General features: G+C 37.7%; 1 protein-coding gene across 1 annotated transcript in view; it reads right to left on the bottom strand.

The window, feature by feature from the left end:
• Nucleotides 1-24,009, bottom strand: part of LOC133775471 (disintegrin and metalloproteinase domain-containing protein 32-like) — a 140,111-nt gene that overhangs the window by 15,090 nt on the left and 101,012 nt on the right. The window contains exons 14-15 of the mRNA XM_062213812.1: nt 12,723-12,828; nt 4,797-4,980 (exon numbers count right to left, since the gene is read on the bottom strand). Of these exons, the coding sequence (XP_062069796.1) occupies nt 4,797-4,980; nt 12,723-12,828 (290 nt within the window). The remainder of the gene's footprint in view (nt 1-4,796; nt 4,981-12,722; nt 12,829-24,009) is intronic.

Here is a 24,009-nt window from a genome sequence, read left to right on the forward strand (position 1 = left end):
ACCAGAAATTAATCCCAATATCTACAGCCAACTTATATTTGATCAAGGATCTAAAACCAATTCTTGAAGCAAGGACAGTCTATTAAACAAATGGTGCTGGGAAAACTAGATTTCCACATGCAGAACCATGAAGCAAGATGGCTACCTTACACCTTCTGCAAAAATCCACTCAATATGGAACAAAGATGTAAATCGATGGCCTGACACCATCAATTATTGGAGAACATTGGAGAAACCCTGCAAGATATAGGCATAGGCAGAGACTTCTTGGAAAAGACCCCAGAGGCACAGGCAGTCAAAGCCAACATTAACTATTGGGATTACATCAAATTGAGAAGTTTCTGTACTGCAAAAGAAACAGTCAGGAAAGTGAAGAGGCAACCAATAGAATGGGAAAAAATATTTGCAAACTATGCAACCAATGGAGGATTAATAAACAGAATCTACAAAGAGATCAAGAAACTCCACAACAACAAAACAAATAACGAATTTAAGAGATGGGCCAAGGACTTCAATAGATATTTTTCAAAAGAGGAAATCCAAATGGCCGACAGACACATGAAAAAATGTTCAGGATCACTGGCAATCAGGGAAATGCAAATCAAAACCACAATGAAGTTTCACCTCACCCCGGACAGAATGGCTCACATTCAGAAATCTACCAAGAACCATTGCTGGCAAGGATGTGGAGGAAAAGGGACACTAACCCACTGTTGGTGGGAATGCAAACTGGTAAAGCCACTATGGAAGTCAGTCTGGAGATTCCTCAGAAGCCTGAAATAACCCTAACAAACGCAGCCATCCCACTTCTTGGAATTTACCCAAAGGAAATTAAATTGGCAAATAAAAGACCTGTCTCCACCTGAATGTTCATTGCAGCAGAAATCACAATATTAAGACCTGGAATCAACCAAAATGTCCATCAACATTAGACTGGAAAAAGAAATTATGGGATATGTACACTATAGAACACTATACAGTAGTAAAAATATGAAATCTGCTCATTTGCAACAAAATGGAGGAATCTGGAAAAAAATCATGTTGAGTGAATTAAGCCAGAGCCAAAGGGAAAATTATCATATGTTCTCCCTATTCAGGGACAACTAACTGAGCACCAAAAAGGATAACTTATCAAGTGAAATGGAAACTATGAGAAACAATGACTTGATCAGCCCTTGTGCTATCACCCCTTTTAGTATTTTTTTTTGTTCTACTTAATACTATTGGTTGTACTCTGTACTTAACACACAATTATTCTTAGGTTTTAAATTTAACTGAAACATGATCCCTGTTAAATATAAGAGTGGGAATAAGAGAGGGAGGAGATGTACAGTTTGGCACAAGCTCAATCGGACTTGCCCCAAATGGTAGAGTTAGAAATGTGCCAGGGGATTCCAATTCAATCCCATCAAGGTGGAAGCTACCACTGTCATTTCAGTAGTCAAATGATCAGTTTCAGTTTATAATTGGCCATAATGATAGTATTAAGTGTCAAAGCAATCACATAAACAAGACTAGTGTCTGCTAACACTAACTGACAGATTTAAAAATAAGAGAACGATCCAACATTGGAAGCGGGATACACAGCAGACTCTTAGAATGGCAGATGTCCTAAACAAGACTCTGGCCTCAGAATCAGCCCTTAAGGCATTTGGATCTGGCTGAAGCGCCCATGAGAGCATTTCAGGCATGGAAAGCCAAGACTCTCTGGCAAAAAAAAAAAAAAGACCTAAATGAAAGATCTCTGTGAGTGAGATCCCAGTGGGAAGAACGGGGCCATCAAAGAAGGAGGTACCTTTCTCTGACGGGAGGAGAGAACTTCCTCTTCTAAAGGGAGGAGAGAACTATGACCTTGTCTAAGTAAGATCAGAGTTGGCAAACTCAAAAGGCTTCCATAGCCTTGGCAACTCATGACAAGAGCTTCAGGTGTATACTGACGTCATAAACAAGTGTGTCAATTGTTAAATCAACATAGGAGTCACTGTGTACTTACTCCTCATGTAGGATCTCTGTCCTTAATGTGTTGGTCAATGTGAATTAATGCTATAACTAATACTCATTCAGTACTTTACACTTTGTGTTTCTGTGTGGGTGCAAACTGTTGAAATCTTTACTTAGTATATACTAAATTGATTTTCTGTATATAAAGAGAATTGAAAATGAATCTTGATGTGAGTGGGATGGGAGAGGGAGTGGGAGATAAGAGGGTTGCGGGTGGGAGGGAGGTTATGGGGGGCAAAAGCCAGTGTACATAAGCTGTACTTTGGAAATTTATATCTATCAAATAAAAGTTTCAAAAAAAGATGGGAAAAAAGAAAAGACAAGAAAAAAATAAATTACCAACTGAATAATTTCAGTCTGTTGGCAATTTTGCGTTTTTTTTATTGTTTTGGCTTCATAACATAAATATATCTACTGAGCTTTCCAGCCTAAACTTCCTTCAAGAACGGATGTATTACTCCTAGACATAAAAAAATGAAACCAGTATCAAGTAGATTACATGCTTTCCTTCTAGTAAACTGTGTTTAAACTGTAAAACCACTAGAAGTTTATCCAGTAACATATGCATATGTATATATTAAGATACTAAAGCTTAACCAAATGGCATAATATGTTGAAGATAATCTGTCAAGTGCCAGATTCAGAATTCAAACCTATGTGCATCTGTCTTTAAAACTTAATGTTTGGGGCTGGCATGGTGGCACAGGTGGTTTATCCTCCACCTGTGATGCCAACATCCTATTTGTTCGAGATGCGCCTGAGCAATTTTTGATTCAGCTCCCTGCTAATGCTCCTGGGAATGCAGCAGAAGATGGCCCAAATCCTTGGGCCCCAACTCCCACATGGGGGACCTGGAAGAAGCTTCAGTCTCCTGGCTTTGGCTTGGTTCCACCCCAGCCATTGCAGCCATTTAGAGAGTGAACCAGATGATGAAGTTCTCTCTCTCTCTCTCTCTCTCTCTCTCTCTCTGCTTCCTTTCTCTGCAACTCTCCTTTAAAAATAAAGTTGAATTTTTTTTAATTTTTGACAGGCAGAGTGGATAGTGAGAGACAGAGAGAAAGGTCTTCCTTTTGCCGTTGGTTCACCCTCCAATGGCCGCCGCGGTAGCGCGCTGCGGCCGGCGCACCGCGCTGATCCGATGGCAGGAGCCAGGTGCTTCTCCTGGTCTCCCATGGGGTGCAGGGCCCAAGGACTTGGGCCATCCTCCACTGCACTCCCTGGCCACAGCAGAGAGCTGGCCTGGAAGAGGGGCAACCGGGACAGGATCGGTGCCCCGACCGGGACTAGAACCCGGTGTGCCGGCGCCGCAAGGCGGAGGATTAGCCTAGTGAGCCGCGGCGCCGGCCAAAGTTGAATTTTTTTAAAAAAAGAAGACAAAAAAGTTAAGTTGAGGCATTCTTTTGTAGAATCACCAGAAATGCTGATAGTATTTTTAAAACTTAAAGTTTATATAATAATTATACTATTCATATTATAGCTATATATTTTATATTATATTTCCTCATGAATAAATAGGAGGCTTTTTATGTGAATTCATACCCTCTGGTTTTTCACTGATTTCAGATACAAAAATTATACTGATAACAATCAATAATAAAACTGGGCCGGAGCTGTGGCTCAATTGGCTAATCCTCCACCTTGCAGCACCAGCACACTGAGTTCTAGTCCTGGTTGGGGCACCGGATTCTGTCCCAGTTGCCCCTCTTCTGGGTCAGCTCTCTGCTGTGGCCCGGGAGTGCAGTGGAGGATGGCCCAAGTGCTTGGGCCCTGCACCCCATGGGAGACCAGGAGAAGCACCTGGCTCCTGCCTTCAGATCACTGCAGTGTGCCGGCCGCAGCGCACAGGCCGCGGCAGCCATTGGAAGGTGAACCAATGGCAAAAGGAAGACCTTTCTCTCTGTCTCTCTCTCTCTCACTGTCTACTCTGCCTGAAAAAAAAAAACTGGATTGTATTTAGCCATTTCTATGAGCTATACAGTAATTGCTATTATCACCTCCAATTTACATAGTGTTGAAATATGACAATCTGGTTAATCTCAACCAATAAGAAGTGAGAGTTGATTCTAAGCTGCCTAATAGAAGGCAGGCTCTTACAAATTGAGCTCGAAAGAGATGAACTTGTAAAAGACAACAGGATTACCACTCTCTTCTCTGAAATAAATTATGACATTCCATGCCATGAAGTACTTAACCTCAATATATTGCCATGATCTCATCTCTCCCCACTACATTCCTGAAATACTTGGAGTTTTCTTGCCCTTAACACTGCAATTTTGGAAGACATTTCGATTATACTCTTACTATCTGGAGATTCATTAAATATATTCACTTTATATACCAAGTATGCTACCAGATGCTACCAGAAGTGAATTAAAATTTGATACATACATTTAAATGTTTATTAAATCAGTGATTATAATGCCATATCTTTTTTTTTTTTGACAGGCGGAGTGGACAGTGAGAGAGAGAGAGAGAGAGAAAGGTCTTCCTTTTTCCGTTGGTTCACCCTCCAATGGCCGCTGTGGCCATTGCACCATGCTGATCCGAAGCCAGGAGCCAGGTGCTTCTCCTGGTTTCCCATGCGAGTGCAGGGCCCAAGCACTTGGGCCATCCTCCACTGCACTCCCAGGCCACAGCAGAGAGGTGGACTGGAAGAGGAGCAACTGGGACAGAATTTGGCGCCCCAACTTGGACTAGAACCTGGTGTGCTGGCGCTGCAGGCGGAGGATTAGCCTATTGTGCCATGGCGCCGGCCTATAATGCCATATCTTAAAAGTAGATTTTAAAACATTTACCTTCTCTGTTTCACAGGCAGAGCCGTTTTGGATATCCATTGGATCTGCTTCTGACTCGTTAAATTTGTAGTCTAAAGTCACACATAGTTTATTTTTTACAAGAGCATAAGTTATACCGGGGCCTCTTCTGTTGTAAGGAATTGTAGTTGGAAAGGTACAAACTAATCGTCCACATGCGAGATCTCTGCAAACAACAACAAAAAATACAGGTAAATATATTATGCATTAAGCACTATTAGAAATGATTTGGACTTGTTGGTTGATGAGTTTATAATTTTAAACATGGCGACTTAAAGTCTTTTGTCATCCACAGTTAGATATGATTTGCTGCTCATAAAACTAAAGCGTTGTTGGTTCTGTGTTTAGCTGTCCTCCTATAGGTTCCTATGGACTTTTTCCAGCCACTTCTATTGTATTCAGTACTTTGGGATGGCTCTGTAAACAGATGAAGCCAATAATGTATTAACAGTACCAACTGAGAGAAAGTATGGTTAACTGAGGTTACTAAAAACAAAAAGCAATTCAAATCAATTGGCAATATACAAAAAGAGTTAAAGATTTTAAAAGCTATTATTAAAATTGCTATATTGGTCTACTATGCTATGTTATATGTGTGTACATATTGTATGTCCACATGGGGAAATTTTATTAAGAGTTTTATTTTAAATGGCTTATAGATAAGATTGTCCATAAATTTAAGCTGCTAAAATCAATCAAAGATACATTTTAATTGGTGTGACCTGAATCTCTGTATCATATGTTTTATACTTGTTGGTAGAAAGAAACTAAAAACATTTTAGATGGTTGTGCTTAAGTTTACAGGATAAACAAACTACACCATGTTAGGTATTTAAGAGGTGTTTTCAAATACATGATTCTTAAAATTTATAGAAGGCATTGGACCTTCTGGTAAATGTTTTCTTAAGTTGTTATCTAATGGTTGAAACTGTTTGCTAAGTATTCATGTGATATTGCTATTGTCAGCAAGCGATCTAGGACTTGCTCCCTCATTTCTCTATTCTAAGCCCAACTTGTTGTTTCATTTCTCTATTCTCTTCAAGGTAGGAAACTAATTCTATTATGAAGGAATCTGTAGGACGCACAATTTAATCTTTAGACCTTATAAAAGAGATGGCGAACATTTTTCTGTAATAGCATAGCCAAAATAAGAACTTAAATAATAATCACATAGCTAGATTCAACTTCGCCATCAGCAAAGTATACAGTAAGTAGAAAAAACCTCCCTTTCAGACCAAAGGGAAACAAAGTTTTAAAGTGAGAATATAATTTTCCTCATGGGCACTGTCTACCTTAGAAAAACTACTACAGAACATGCCTGTGACTATAGACTTGTAGATCAGGCCACCGAAGATTAGAGATGGGACTTGGGCACTCCCTTGACTTGCATCCTCTGGTCTTCTTTAACACAAACCAGGAGGAAAAGAAAGCTAGGCATCAGAAACAATGGGTGGCAGGCCTATTAATGGCTGATCTGTACAGTGATCTGCCCTCAAGGAGACCCAACAGGCCAGTCCACTGCAGTGGCTTTCAATGTGGTAAGCCTGGGCTTCAGCAGAAGTCAGCTTGTGAAGAGCCCTGGCAGCTCTGCCAAGAGTTGGATCACTGGAAATGGACCTGCCCTGGAGTCGAAGGATGCCCAGGTCAGAGCCACAGATCTTATTGGCTCTAAGCTGAAAAGCCCTTCACTCAGCCCAACTTCCAAAGTGACCACTGCAGCTGAGGGGATGGTCAAGTATGGTCAGCAACATTGCAGGCAGAACTGTAAATTTCTTGTTAGAGATGCCACCTGCCTTGACCTGGCCAGCTCTCCTCCCAGGCCAGGCAAGTAATGAAAGTCAACAGAGTGCCTTCCCCTAGGAGGTTCACACCTCCCTTAGGATATACCCCATGTGAAGAGATAGATAGGTCTGGGCCTCTTAACTTACAAGGCCTAAAGCCCACCAGATTATTATCAAGCCCCTTCTGTCAGGTTCTATTTGCCTCTCAATCAGAAAACTTAATTGTAGCTTAGACAGCACCTTTCTTAGCTCCTCTAATAATGACTCTGTCCTTTGTTCTAGACCCTGTCTAGCGCACTTGGGCCTCATTCTTTTGTAATCATAACCTCTACTCTACCACCAATGGCTCTACTCCCAACCTGTGTGTACTGATGGTCCTCTTCCCCACTTAATGCTGTATAATTGTTCAAACCTGGTAAATGCCACTCTTAGGATCATTGGTTACTATCCTCACTCTGTCTTTTATGACCTTGTCTAAATACGATCAGAGTCGGCAAACTTGGAAGGATTCCATAGCCTTGGCAACTCATGACGAGAGCCTAGGGTGGTTACTGGTGCCATCAACTAGATTGTCAATTTGTTAGATCAACAACAGGAGTCACTGTGCACTTGCTCCTCATGTGGGATCTCTGTCCTTAATGTGCTGTACATTTTGATTTAATGCTATAACAAAAAAAAAAGAAATGATTTGGACTTGCTTTCATTGCTTAAGATAGAAAATACCCTCCCCTTGTGTCACTACACTATTGGATAAATGGAATGTTTTAACACTAGCATTTAAAGTAAAAGGCAAATATATATGAATCCATTTAAGCATCCTACTTTCAGTTATACTAATAGGACTTTTATTTTTACTTTTTATAGGTTTACATTTTAGTTCTAAATTCAACAGTTTTAACATTTTGTCACATTCACTCCATATTATATGAATACACATATGTACTATTTATTGAAAGCAGAGACAATATTAGAAGTGACAGATTCATGATAATGTTCAAAACATGTGGAAAAGAAGGGTATATTGCCATATAAACAGTAAGACTCACTGAATAAATACTCATAAATATAAACCAGAGGATATTATACCCACACCAATTTTGTGCTCTCCACATATTAACACATTTGGACAGGAAAGTTGCAGCTGATTTGGGCAGGCATTGAGCCAGTGAGCAACGAGGAGCCTGGAGACTGCCAGGAGCATCTGTGCCACAGCTCCGCACCAGAAAAAACCTACACCTTTCTGTACCCATCCAACCTCACTGCGGGCTCTGCAAATGCATTCTCCATCATGCACCTGAGCCTCACTAAACCATCATGTAAGAGATATCATTTGACCACATGTATGCTGTAGCCCACTTAGAGACACCATGACACCTTCAAGATTCCCAAAAAACGGAGACACAGTGGTGAGCAAAATGATGCCCAATACGAATTCGGCCTCATTTGAATATTCAATTAGACCACTGCCCTCCTAGCCTATAAAAGGATGAACCCAACTTTGGAGGGAGCAGCAGTTCTTCCTCTTGAATAGAAGCTGTCCACATGCATGACTGACTGTGTACTATCTTTTTAAATTAATTCTGCTTCCTTTCACATTTATCATTCAATTTTCATTCATTACATTTGAAGGAAGAACCTGGAATAAGATCAGCTTGAGGCCCCAACACAATTAGTATTTTAGGGATTGCCAACAGTGAGTATTATCAACTTCCATTTTTCATTGGCATAAAAACCTAGTGATTATGCACTAATTAATAATTTAAAATGAAATGACATTGTATAGGTGTCAGGACTGAGGCCAGAAATGTGGCATAGTAGGATGAGTCTCCATCTGCCATGCTGGCATCCCATAAGGGCACCCGTTCTAGTCTCAGCTGCTCTTCTTCGGATGCAGCTCTCTGCTTATGGCCTGGTAAAGCAGTGGAAGATGGTTCAACTGCTTGTGTCCCTATCCACACGGGAGGCCCAGGGGAAGCACCTGGTTTCTGGCTTTCGATTGGCTCATGTCCAGCCATTGCAGCCATTTGGGAAGTGAACTAGCAGGTGGAGGAGCATTCTTTCTGCCTCTCCCTTTCTCTGTTACTCTGTCTCTCAAATAAATAAATAAAATCTTTGAAAGAAATATGTCAGGCCTGGAAATTTTGATTTGAGTTTCACTTTTCATTCAAAGGTGATTCTTCAAAAACCACCAGAATGAATGACATGCTTCACAGAGGGAAAGAAATGTGAAAAAAGAAAAAAAAACAGGAAAGAAGAAAAGTATTATGACAAGCTGAATGAATTAAAACACAAAGCCCCAGCACATACTGCCTAAAAGAAACACAACTTACCAACTAAGATATACACAGACTGAAAGTGAAAGGATGGAAAAAGATATTCCATTCAAATTGAAATGTCAAATGAGCAGGAGTAGACAGTCTATTTTAAGGCAAAATAGAATTTAAGACAAAAACTATTCAAAGAGACAAAGAATGACTTTATGTAATGATTAAGAGAGCAAGTGAACAGGAAGATATGATGATAGCAAATGTATGTGCACCCAGTGCTAAGGCATATGGCAATTTCAAACAAATGTTAGTGGATCTAAACAGAGATATATGCTCCAAATCAATGATAACGGAGATTTCAACACCCACTTTCATCAATGGTCAGATCAATTAAACAAAAATTAACAAAGAAACAACAGAGCTAATCTACATTATTGAACAAAAGTATCCAATTGAAATCTTCAAAGCATTTCATCCTACATTTGCAGAATACACATTCCTTACATCAGTGCAAGGAAATTTATCTAGAATAGAGACATAGAGAGAGCTCTTCCAACTGCTGGTTCATTCCCCAAATGCCCACAATGGCTAGAGCTGGGCTGATCCAAAGCCAGGAGCCAGGAGCTTCTTCCAGTTCCTCTGCCTGGATGCAGGGGCTCAAGTACTTGGGCAATCCTCCACTTCTTTCCCAGGTGCATTAGCAAGGACCCAGATCAGAAGTGGAGCAGTTCCCATATGTGTTGTCGATGCTATATGTGGTAGCATTACCCACTACGCCATAAAATTGTTTCCCTTGTTAAACTTCTTATTCAGTGAAATATTAAGCCTTTTTATTATAATGTGAATTTAAAATGTTATCTCAAAAATTGAGAGAGAAAGAGAGAGAGAGAGAAAAGAAAGAAAGTTAGAAAAAAGAAGGATGTGAAGAGGGAGGGAGAGGGGAAGGGAATATCATTATATTCTTAGACTAGTTCTACAAATCATATTGAATCAGTTAAATGTTAATCAAAATAACAATTAAAAATGAAATTAAAAGGTATCATTGAACTCAAAAACGTTTGGCAAATTTGCAGAATACAAAGTCAACAAAGAAAAATCAATAGCATTTTATACACAATGCCATGTCAGAGAAAGAACTTCTAGATCAATATAATTCACAGTAGCTACAAAAAATTCAAATATCTTGGAATAAATTTAACCAAGGATGTGAAAGAGTACTACAATGAAAATTACAAAATACTAATGAGAGAAACATCCATACTCCCCAAGCAATGAACAGAGTCAATGAAATTCCACTAAAAAATGCCAAGAAAATTCTTCAAATCTTGAAGAAAAAAACTCACAAGGAAATACAGGCTAAAGCAATCTTAAACAATAAAAGTGAGCCTAGAGGAATTGCAATAACATATTTCAAAACATATTATAGGGCAGTTATAATCGTAACAGCTAGGTGTGGAATATGTTAGAAACCCTAGAAATTAATCCACACATCTTCAACCAGCTATTCTTTGGTAAATTAGTTTAAATCCCTTCCTGGAGAAAAGACAGTCTCTTCAACAAATGGTGTTGGGAATACTTCATGGATCTCTGCATGCAGTATTAAAAAAAGAAAACCCTTCCTGACTTGCTATACAAAAATCAACTCACAGTGGATCCACGATCTAAATCTAAGCCCTGAAACCATCAAATTACTAGACGAAAACACAGGGGAAACATTACAAGACATTGGCATAGGCAGAAGTTTCTTGGGTAAGATCCCAGAAGCAAGGCAATAAAGGCAAAATAACAAAGACTACATTAAGCTCAGTTTTTACACAGCAAAGGACACACTCAACAAACTGAACAACACATCTGACAAATAATACCCAAAATACATAAGGAGTTCAAGAAACTCAGTAACAACAAAACAAACAATCCCATGAAGAAACTGACAAAGGACATAACCTGGAATTTTTCAAATGACAAAATACAAACAGCCAACAGCACACAAAAAAATGCTTAGTGTTATTAGCCACCAGGGAAATGCAAATAAAAATCACAATAAAATCTCCCCTTACTTGTGAGTATGTGAATAAAAAAATCCCAATATATTTTTGGTGGGAATGCAAAGTATTACAACCCTGATGGAAAACTGTATGGAGATTCCTCAGAAATCTGAAATAGAACTACCATATGAATAGCATCCCACTCTTGGGAATATACCCAAATGAAATGAAATCATCATGTGAAAGAGAAATCACCAGTTCTAGGTTTCTAGCAGCGCAATTCACAATAGCTAAGATATGGTTTCAACCCAGATGTCCATCAACAGAAGGCTAGATAAAGCAAATGCAGAATATAATTAAGACAGAATACTACTCAGCCATAAAAAAGAATAAATTCTTATCTCCAACACAATGGATGTCAACGGAAACTATGTGCTTAGTGAAATAAAGCAGACCCCCAAAGACATGTGTGAAATAAAGCAGGCCCCAAAAGACATGTGTGTTCATGTGTGTTCATGTGTGTTCTCTGGTTTGTGACAGCTAATACATAGAGCACAAACAGCATAATGCATGAGTGAAATTCACATCTTGTGAGTAATTAATTATAGCTTTTGTCTGTACTCTAACAGAATAATTTTCCTTCTACTTTTTATTAGAAGAATTCACTATACAGTGGAGGATTAAGCTTGTGATTATAAAGTAAATTGAAATTATATTATCAAAAAAAGTAACAGGAAAAAAGTTAAAGAGGCATTGAGGCTTGGGGAAAGCAAGAACAGTAGAAAGTATCAACATGTGCTTAAAATTGTATATGTGAAGTACATGAAGTCTCTTCTTTATACAAATGTTTAAAAATAAAAATAACAAGAAAAGAAGACAGTATTAGATCTTAGAAACACAAACCAAACCAAAACATAAAAGACACAAAGTATATAGACAACAGTCGAATGACACATACTGTGTTTTCACTAATGATTTTTAATAAAATAGATTAAAATCAACCAACCTGGTTAACAATAGTGAAGTAACCTTCATAGTAAATACTCAAAAGAAGAAATACAAATGGTCAGCAAATATCTGATAAAATGGACAATTTAACTAGCCATAAAGGAAATGTAAATGAAAACCAAAATGAAATTATTAGCTCATACCTGTCAGGATGACTACTATCCAAAATACAGAGAGGAACAAATGCTGGCAAGGATGTGGAGAAGGGAACACATGCATTGTGCATGTTAATTTGGGAATTTAAATTGGTGTAACAACCATGGAAAACAGTTTAGAGATTTATGTAAAAACTGGAAATATATTTGCCATATGATTCAACAATTCCACTACTGGATATACATACAAGCCATGATATGATTGTATCAAAGAGATACCTACTCCACCATGCTAAATGCAGTGCTGTTCACAATGGCCAAGATATGGAACCACCAAAGGTGTCAATCATCAGATGAACGGATGAAAAAAAAAAGGTGACATTTATACAAAGTGGAATATTATTCAGTCATGAAAAATAACAAAACTGCCATTTGTAACTAGAGGACATTATGTTGAATGAAATAAGTAAGACAGAGAAAGATAAATACCACATGTGTCTCTCACAAGTGGGAGTTAAAACTAATTTCAATCTGAACACAGAATGTTGATTTCTAGACTCTGAAGGAATGAAGTTTAGAAGGATTCTGAGAAAAATAAAGAAACCTTCTATGGTTCACTAACTGTAATAAATACAGGGGAGAGTGGTTGTGAGGTATGTGGGAATTCTTTATAATACTTCACAATTTCTATTTTGTAAATTTAAAACTATTCTGAAATAAAGTGTTAAAAAATAAAAGGAAAAGAAAAAGTGTTAACATTTTTATAACATACCTCCGTGCACAGGTCCTATATTTGCCTTCATGTTTACCGCAGTTCCCATATCTATCCATTTGAGATTGTATTTCTTCATAGCATTCAAATGGAGCATTTTGTGAATCTGTCAAAGTTGAAAATATACTTGTATTTAAACATATATCTGGTTTTTTATTTTCATCAATTTACTCATATGCAATATGCTATCTTTGAAAGTCACTTGTTAACAATAATAGTATATTTTTATGGTCTACACTGTGACATTTCAGTGCATGTATATAATATTTACTCATCAAGCCAGGGAAATCACCATTTTCCCTTCTCTACACTGTTTTCTGATTGGAGTTCCTTCTATTTGCTCATAAAAGAATAGGATATTGTGAACCACAGTCACTTCACTATGCTGTGTAACACAAGAAACTTATTCCTTTGATATGATTATGATTTGGGATATGTTTCTTTTGATTCTTTCTCCATTATATAACTAAATTTCCCTAGGACGGTTCTAAGGAAAAATAAAGAAGTAAAGTGAAAGGCAGTGTTCATGGTTATTGCTCTTTATTCCTCACTTTTACAGTCATTTACATCTTTAAAATAATACAGGAGAGGACAGAGTAATATAAACTAAGCAAAGGCTCTGGACAAGATGGGAAAGAAAAAGAATAGAAAAACTAGACTTATTCTAGATTCTGAGTGAGAACCTGTGAAAACATGTCTATAACAAAATCAATACGAGATTTTTTTCATAAGATATTACTTCTTTGTATCTTTAAGTAGTCTCAACTCAAGGGACCAATATTTCCCTATTTTACTTTCAACACTACATCGCTATTTTTATTTCTGTGTTTAAAAAATCAAAAGCAAAGACTTGGTGGCTTAAAAATAATACCTACTTACTATGTCACAAATTCTGTGGACTGGAAGGCCAGTGCTAACGGCTTCTTTCCTCTGGGTTTTACTAGGAGGAAATCAAGGTATTGGCTGGAGATGCCATTTCATAAAAAATTATAGTCTTCTTCAGGGCTCAATGGTTATTGATAGAGTAAAGTTTTGGCTGATTTCAGATTTGAAGCTTTTATTTTCTTGCCAGATGTCTTCCAGGGCTTGTTCTTGGCTTTTAAAAATTCCCCTCAGGATATGGTCACATGTCTCTCAAATCATGGCAGCTTACTTCTTCCAAGCCAGTACCTTCCTAACATTTCTGACCTCTAGACAGCTCACAGGCTTAAAGAGATGGAGATGCTAACAAGTTGACTTGAAATTCCTGTCAAATACATGTGTTGTATTATAACAACATGCTCCGTAAAAATGTATAATTAAAATAAGATGATTAAAATAGTGCACATATGATTAGTATATGCACACTCAGGATGACATTCCTTCTGATTAACTCCGGGTTTACTGACTATGGCGCTTAATCATATCTTCAAGATTGAACCATGAAGACATAGAAACTGACAATGAAACTATCAAATGAAAAACAAGTAATGAGATCAAATAAGCAAGAAAAGGATTCCTGGTAAAGAAGAGTTCAGGACTGGATGGCTTCTCTGCTGAATTTTAAAAAAACACTTTATAAGCAAGAGCTAGTTCCAAGGCATTTCAATCTGTTTTTTTTAATGAAATAGAACTCTTCTCATCTCCTTCTATAAAGCCAGCATTATCTTGATTCCAAAATCATACAAAGATAGAGCAACAAAAGAAAAGGCCAATTTCCAACATGGACACATAAAAATTCTCAAAAATACAAGCAAATCCAATCCAACAACACATAAAAATGATTATTCAACATGACTTCCAAGGAAGAAGAGCACACTAGTCTTACAGTCAAGGCTCCTCTAAAGCAGTGTTAATACATCTTAAGTATAATCTTTGAAACAGTGAAGATGATACACCAGTTACAATGCCTGCCTAAAAACAAAAGCTGAAAACTCTTCAGGAAAATGAAGGATTCAACCAATATAATATACAGCATTCAGTCAATAAGACAAGAAAATCTGAATGTTAGGCAAAAATTTTGTCATTACAAAAAATTCCAAAATTATTGTTATAATTAATCTAAATGAAAAGGTATATTTACAAAACGTATTTCAAGATTTAAAAGAAAACAAGAAAATAACAAATTTAAATTATAAAAATAGACCATGAAACACACAGATTAAATAATTGTGGCCTGTGGAACCCACAGAATGAACTAATATCCAACAAATTAAAATTTCACAGAATGTACATAATGAAGAAAATAGTGCCCATGGAGACATAGCAATAGCAACTTCCAAGTAAAGGAACCTCCACTGTGACATGGCCTTGACTAAACAAGTTCAGAGTCGGTGAACTCAAGGGACTTCCATAGCCTAGACAGCTCATAGCAAGAGTCTCGGGTGATTGCTGACGTCATAAATAAGAGTGCCAATTGTTAAATCAACAACGGGAGTCACTGGGTGCATGCTCCCCACATAGGATCTCTGTCCTTAATGTGTTTTACTATGAAACTTAAAAACACTACTAGTCAAACAATACCCTATACCTTGTGTGGTTGTGTGAATGCAGCCTGTTGAAATCCTTGCTTAGTATATACTAAGTTGATCTTCAGTATATGAAGGTAATTGAAAATGAAACTCGATAAAGGGCGGGATGGGAGAGGGAGAGGGAGAGGGCAGGGCCACGGGAGGGAGGGAGGTTGGGGGCGGAAGCCACAACAATACAAAAGTTGCACTTTGTAAATTCACATTTATGAAATAAAAAATAAATAAATAAATAAATAATGCACTCAGTGACTTGTCAATAGGAAGGATCATCTGTAATGAGGACAATGGTATTATCAATGACTTCAATAATATCCCTGAGGTCACTCTTTTCAAAGAAAGCACACTGACCATTTTAATTCTTGTACCTGGTGGGCCTGTAGGACATTTCTGCATTTGGTCTGAAAACACTTTCCAGAAGTAGGATGAATTCTGTGGCTCTTGGTGTAAAGCTGTTTCTCTCAAAAACAAATACAATTGGGGCCAGCGCTGTGGTGCAGAAGGTTAAAGCCCTGGCCTGAAGTGCCAACATCTCATATGGATGCCAGTTCTAGTCCTGACTGCTCCTCTTCGGATCCAGCTCCATGCTATGGCCTGGGAAGGTAGTAGAGGATGGCCCAAATACTTAGGCTCCTGTACCCTATGTGGGAGACTCAGAAGAAGCTCCTGACTCCTGGCTTCAGATCGGCAAGGCCCTGGCCCTTGCAGCCAGTTGCGGGAGTGAAATAGGTGATAGAAGACAAGTCTTTGCTTGTGCAAAGACTTCTTGGAAAGGACCCCAGAGCCACAGGCAATCAAAGCCAAAATTAACAATTGGGATTGCATTAAATTGAGAAGTTTCTGTACTGCAAAAGAAACAGGAAAGTGAAGAGGCAACCGACAGAATGGGAAAAAATATTTGCAAACTATACTACTGATAGAGATTAATAACCAGAATCTACAAAGAGATCAAGAAACTCCACAACAACAAAACAAATAACCAATTTAAGAGATGGGCCAAGGACCTCAATAGATATTTTTCAAAAGAGGAAATCCAAATGGCCAACAGACACATGAAAAAATGTTCAGGATCACTGGCAATCAGGGAAATGCAAATCAAAACCACAATGAGGTTTCACCTCACCCCGGTGAGAATGGCTCACATTCAGAAATCTACCAACAATAGATGCTGGAGAGGATGTGGGGAGAAAGGGACAGTAATCCACTGTTGGTGGGAATGCAAACTGGTAAAGCCACTCTGGAAGTCAGTCTGGAGATTCCTCAGAAACCAGAATATAACCCTACCATACAACCCAGCCATCCCACTCCTTGCAATTTACCCAAAGGAAATTAATTTGGCAAGCAAAAAGCCATCTGCACATTAATCTTTCTTGCAGCTCAATTCACAATAGCTAAGACCTGGAACCAACCCAAATGCCCATCAACAGCAGACTGGATAACGAAATTATGGGACATGTACTCTATAGAATACTATACAGCAGTCAAAAATAATGAAACCTGGTCATTTGCAACAAGATGGAGGAATCTGGAAAATATCATGCTGAGTGAATTAAGCCAGTCCCAAAGAGACAAAGATCATTTGTTTTCCCTGATTGCCGACTAATGAGCACCAAAGGGGAAACCTGTTAAGTGAAATGGACACTATAAGAAACAGTGACCTGATCAGCTCTTGTCCTGACTGTTGATGTACAATGTAATACTTTATCCTTTTTAGTATTTTTTTTTGTTCTAGTACTAGTGGTTGATCTCTGTAATTAACACACAATTATTCTTAGGTATTTAAATTTTAACTGAAAAGTGAGTCCTGTTAAATATAAGAGTGGGAAAAAGAGAGGGAGTAGATGTACAATTTGGGACATGCTCAATCAGACTTGCCCCAAATGGTGGATTAGAAATGTGCCAGGGGATTCCAATTCAATCCCATCAAGGTAGCATGTACCAATGCCATCTCACTAGTCCAAGTGATCAATTTTAGTTCACAATTGAGCACTCTGTTAGGTCTAAGAGTCAAAGGGATCACACAAACAAGACTAGTGTCTGCTAATACTAACTGATAGAATCCAAATGGGAAAGAACAATCCAACATGGGAAGCGGGATACACAGCAGACTCATAGAATGGCAGATGTCCTAAATAGCACTCTGGCCTCAGAACCAGCCCTTGAGGCATTCGGATCTGGCTCAAGAGATCATAAGAATATTGTAGGCATGGGAAGCCAAGACACTCTGGAAAAAAAAGAAGAAGAACTAAATGAAAGATCTCTGTGAGTGAGATCCCAGTGGGAAGAACGGGGCCATCAAAGAAGGAGGTACCTTTCTCTGAAGGGAGAAGAGAACTTCCACTTTGACTATAACCCTATCGGAATAAGATCAAAGTCGGCAAACCCTAAAGGCTTCCATAGCCTCTGCAACTCATGACTAGAGCCTAGGGAGATTACTGAAGCCATAAACAAGAGTGTTAAATTGTTAAATAAACAACAGGTGTCACTGTGGGATCTGTCCTTAATGTGTTGTCTAATGTGAAGTAATGCAATAACTAGTACTGAAACAGTATTTTTACACTTGGTGTTTATGTGTGGGTGCAAACTGAGGAAATCTTTACTTAGTATATACTGAATCGATCTTCTGCATGTAAAGATAATTGAAAATGAAAAAAAAACTTGGTTTTAAATTGGAAATTGCATAGAAAATTAATCAATTTATAAAAAAATATCATGTAGGATCTCTGTTCTTAATGTGCTGTACATCGTGATTTAATGCTATAACTAGTACTCCAACAGTATTTTTTCACTTTGTGTTGGGGCAAACTGTTGAAAACTTTACTTAATATATACTAAACTGATCTTCTGTATATAAAAAGAATTGAAAATGAATCTTGATGTGAATGGAAGGGGAAAGGGAGTGAGAAAGGGGAGGGTTGTGGGCGGGAGGGAAGTTATGGGAGGGGGGAAGCCATTGTAATCCATAAGCTGTACTTCAGAAATTTATATTCATTAAATAAAAGTTAAAAAAAAAGACACCAAATAACAAAAAAAATTAAACAATAAAAACAAAGCCCGAGCCAGCACAGTAACAGATTTAAACACATATTACAGATCTGTTATAATCAAAATAACCTGATATTGGCACAAAAACAGACATGGGAAATAGCAGAATAGATTAGAAACCCAGAAGTTAATCCATATATCTACAATAAGCTAATCATTGATAGTGAGGTAACACCACTCTTTGGAGAAAGTAAACTCTCGGAAAAAAATGGTGCTGGGAAAATTGGATCTTTACATTCAGAAATATGAAATTAAATCCTTAACTCACATACTATACAAAAATTAACCCACAATGCATCATGGCTCTAATCCTAAGACTTAAAACCATCAAATTATGAGAGGAAAACATAGGGATACAATGCAAGAGAGTGGTATAGGCAAAATGTATTGGATAAGACCCCAGAATCACAGGCAATTAAAGGAAACATAGACTAATGCATTGCATCAAGAAGTCTCTGCACAGCAAAGGAACAGTCAACAAACTGAAGAGGCAATTGACAGAATGACAGTAAATATTTGCAAATTATGTATCCAATATCATTATTAGAATCCAGAATTTATAAGGACTTGTAGAAACTCAATAACAAAACAATCCTGTAAAGAAATGAGCAATGGCCATTTATCTTTTAGCATCATATTTTTAGCAATAGACATACTTATGGGGTGCAGTGCACATTGATAGGTAGGATGTAAACTTGCTATTTTTCTCCAGATGTTTCTTAGATTTTTTTTTTTCTTTTCTTTTTCTCCTATTGTATTTCTTTGTGGTTAGATGATTTTCTGTAGTGTAATTCTTGATTCTTTTCTCTCTCTTTTTGTATTTCTGGTTAACATGGGGCTTACAGAAAATGTCTCAGAGATATTACAAATTAAATGGAAATTATAACAACATAGCTGCCGGCGCCATGGCTCACTAAGCTAATCCGCCCCCTGCAGTACCGGCACCCGGGTTCTAGTCCCAGTTGGGGCGCCAGATTCTGTGCCGGTTGTTCCTCTTCCAGTCAAGCTCTCTGCTGTGGCCTGGGAGGGCAGTGGAGGATGGCCCAGGTCCTTGGGCCCTGCACCTGCATGGGAGACCAGGAGGAAGCACCTGGCTCCTGGCTTCGGATTGGCACAGCACACTGGCCTTAGCAGCAATTTGGGGGGTGAACCAATGGAAAAAGGAAGACCTTTCTCACTGTCTCTCACTCTCTCACTGTCTAACTCTGCCTTTCAAAAAATAAAAATAAAAAACCAACATAGCTTTGTTTATATATAAAAAACACATATTCCCCCCTCCTCACATTTTAATGTCTTAAATTTCATATTTTTATTTCTGTAACTATTTACATTACTGTACTTACAATACTAATTACTATAATACCTTTACTTTTACCTTTCATCTTAGAGACAAGTAACTTTCAAATCACAATTTCAGTATTTGATATTCTGAATTATATTATATACTTATTTTTCCAGTGAGTTTTTTGCCTATTACTAGATAGGGCCCAATTGCTTCCATTTGAATAAATCCCATCAGAATATCCTGTAGGACATTTGGTGAGACTTTGTCTTAGAAGGTTTTATCTTTATCTCTGAAGGGCAGTTTTTTCAAATCCAGTATTCTTCATTAGCATTTTTTCTTTCAGCAGTAGCAGAATATCATCCCAGTCTAGTCACCTGCAATGTTTCCTGCAAGTAGTATGCTGATGGCCCCATTTCTCTTCCATTGTATAAATTTTCATACAAAGGCTATTTCCAAAATTAATTCTCATTGAACTTTGACAGCTTGAGTGTAATATAGCTCTCTGCTATGACCTAGGAAAGCAGTAGAGGATGGCCCAGGTGCTTGGGCCCCTGCACCCGCATGTGAGACCAGGAAGAAGCACCTGGCACCTGGCTTCGGATTGGCGCAGCTCCAGCTGTTCTGCCCATTTGGGGAGTGAACCAATGGAAGGAAGACCTTTCTCTCCGTCTGTCTCTCTCACTATCTGTAACTCTACCTGTCAAATAAATAATAAAATCTTTAAAAATAAAAGTATGCAGTTCTTCCATGATTTATAGATTGCTTATAGTGGGGAAAAACCTTCACCGAGGTGCAAATTCAAGGTTGTCTGCTGGGTTGTGTGGGTTAGTTCTGTTCTAATGAGAGTAAACCAGTGTAGTCTCTTTGAAGCTCTATAACCTGAGTTCAATAGAAAAGAGTCCTGGGTCATCAGAAGCTAAACCTATTGTATCTAAAACAGGGTTGTTTTGAGGGCAATGAATTCTGGGGTAATCATGCTTACTTTTTCTCCCATTGGGAAAGTAATACACCTTGGAGATTTTTCTTGGAACTAGGTCAAGCCCGAGAGTGATTTCACTGATGTGTTCACTGATGTGTATTGCACACAGTCAGTTGGCCACTCAGCCAGGGTCTGAAGCACCAGCACATGGGGAGCAACCAACACTCTAAGGTCCTAAAGAGTGGTGGCACTGGTACAGTAGAAAATGGTGTCCCCATTTTCAAATGGTAATGATGTGTAAGAGCTGAGTATTAGTGTAATAGTCAGAGGGTGGGAGTCTGAATTTCAGGTATGAATAGGGAAATGGCAGTTTTTCTGAGTCTCAGGTATGTATACAAGCAATATATATAAGAAACCAGATTATGGAGTGTAAAACCAGAGAAACGCTAGGAATTAGAAGTGTCTGTGATTGTGGCTCAAATGATCAAGATGTGGACACTCAGACTAGCTGTATAACTGGTATCTGTAATCCAAAAATGTCAGAGTCCAGGACAGCATTAGTCCTTAGCTATAGTAGCTCTGGTGTTTCATAGGAATACATTTAGGCCATAGAGAGTCTGCAACACTAGCAAGCATGGAGTAGGTCGCAGAGATGGGATCTGGAAAGTGAGTGTGGGTGGAACAGTCATGGCTCTGGGATAAGGAGCACATACAGGGTTGAGAATAGTGGCAGCTCTAACTTCATGGCAAGGCCACATTGTGACTCTTGTCACACTTGTAGGGATAAGTGTGGAGCATGGCTGTCTCCTTCAGCTGTTGGTTATTTCTGTGGAAAATACCATTGTTCTCTGTAGATCTGACTACTGGAGATCACAGTGACATCTGGTGAGTAGATGACGTTATAGCACTTTTCCTGAAACTATATTCCTAGCCATCTCCAGAAATCTTATATATTGCTCTACTCGGCAATTCTATCTGCAGAGTTTTCGCCTTTATTGCTGCATTGGAGGCTCTTAAATGTGTCTTGTAAAACTCCCAAGGCTATTGTCCTTTGTAGATAAAATATGTATATAATATATATAATATATATAAATATATATATATATAAATAGGAGAAAATATTATCTGGTCATTGATTTGATAAGGGGTTAATTTCATAATTTCATGTATATGTATACAAGTATATATATATATACTTATATATATTATATATTTATATATATCAAACCTCATACTATTCATAGCAAAAACATATAAAAAACATTTTTAAATAAGGAAAGAACTAAAAAATTTCTTCAAGTAAGATATAAAAATCACAAAAAGGAATATGAGAAAATACCCAACATCAATACTCATCAGGAAAATGCAAAACAAAACTATAGTGAGATATCACTTCATAACTGTTGTAATTACTATTATCAAAAAGACAAAAGGTTGTTAAGTATGAGTAAGAATATGGAAAAGATGAACCTGTGTACACTGCTATGCTGGTAAGAATAAAACCCATGCTACTATGGAAAATTATATGAAACATCCTAAAATGAAATTAATATACTACTACATTATACATTCAGAAGAAATGAAGTCAGTAAGTAAAAGAAATATGTATACTACCATGCTTACTGTTTTATTATTCACAATATCCAGGATTTGAAAACAATCTAAATTTCTGTCAATGAATGAATGGACAAAAACATGCTATATATACATACATACATACATACATAAATATATACTATATAGAGAAAGAGATAGATATATAGATATAGATAGATAGAGATATAGATACACACACATAAAAACAATACATACATGAAATAATATTCAGCCTCAGAAGAAAAATAACGTGGTCATCATTATGAAAGAAGGTGAAGGCAGAAAATCTCCCATTAAAAGGAAATGCAAAGTAAATGATAGGAATAGTTATGGAAAAACAGCAGGGTCAAGTCATTACTTATCAATAGTCACCTTGAATGTCAATAGCCTCAACTCTCCAGTTAAAAGATACAGACTAGCTAAATGCATTAAAAAACAAAACACAGGTGCTGTGGCACAACGGATAAAAGCCCTGGCCTGAAGCACCACAATCCCATATGGGTGCCAGTTTGAGTCCCATCTGCTTCACTTCTGATCCAGCTCTCTGCTGTGGCCTGGGAAAGCAGTAGAGAACGGCCCAAGTCCTTGGGCCCCTGCACCCGCGTGGAAGACCTGGAAGAAGCTCCTGGCTCCTGATCAGCGCAGTTCCGGCCGTTGCAACCAATTGGGGAGGGAACCAACGGAAGGAAGACCTTTCTCTCTGACTCTCCTGCTCACTTTCTGTAACACTACCTTTCAAATAAATAAATAAAATCTTTAAAAAAGAAAAACATCTCTTTGCTGCCTACAAGAAACACATCTCACCAACAAGAATGCACACACAGACTGAAAGTGAAAGGATAGAAAAAGATATTCGATGTTAACAGAAACCAAACATCAGCTGGTGTAGCAATCCTAATGTCAGATAAAGTAGACTTTAACACAAAAACTGTTAAAAGAGACAAAGAAGGACACTATGTAATGATTAATGGATCAATTCAACAGGAAGATGTGACTATAATAAACATATCTGCACCTAATTACAGGAAAACATTGATTTAAAAGAAGTATTAATGGATCTAAATGGAAACACACACTACAATACAATAGTAATTGGGGACTTCAATACCCCACTTTCAGCAATGGACAAATCAACCAGACAGGAAATCAGCAAGGAAACAACAGAGTTAATCAACACTGTGGACTAAATGGGTCTAAAAGATATTTACAGAGCTTTCATCCTACAGTTGTAGAATACACATTCTTCTCACTAGTGCATGGAACTTTCTCTCAACAAACCACAGGGTAGGCCATCTAGCAAGTCTCAGCAAATTCAAAAAATTCTAAATCATACCATGCATCCTCTCTGACTATAACGGAATGAAGCTGGAAGTCAACAACTCAAGAATCTCTAGAACACATGTAAACACATGGAGACTGAACAACATGGTCCTGAATGAACAGTAGGTGATTGAAGTAATCAGAAGAAAAATCAAAAAATTTTCTCAAAATGAATGAAGATTGACAATACAACCTATCAAAATGTATGGGATAAAGCAAAAGCAGTGTTAAGAGGAAAGCTTATAGCTACTGGTGGCTACATCAAAAAACTGGAAAGGTACTAAAGTATATGGGCTATCAATGTATATCAAAGATGTATAATAACAACAGCAATCCTACCCCAAAACTAGTAGTAGAAAAAAAATAATAAAAATTAGAGAAGAAATAAAATTGAAACAAAAATAATACAAAAGATTAAAAAAATGAAGACTGGTTTTTTGAAACAAAATTGACAAAGCACTGACCCAACTAAACAAGAAAAGATGGGGAAGACCCAAATCAATAAAATTAGAGGTGAAGAAGTAAAGGTGATTACAGATACCACATAAATAAAAAAGAATCATCAGAAATTACTACAAAGAGCTGTATGCCAACCAATAAGGAATCCTAGAAGAA

Source organism: Lepus europaeus, chromosome 16, assembly GCF_033115175.1.
Source record: "Lepus europaeus isolate LE1 chromosome 16, mLepTim1.pri, whole genome shotgun sequence".
In the NCBI taxonomy this organism is placed as follows: Eukaryota; Metazoa; Chordata; class Mammalia; order Lagomorpha; family Leporidae; genus Lepus; species Lepus europaeus.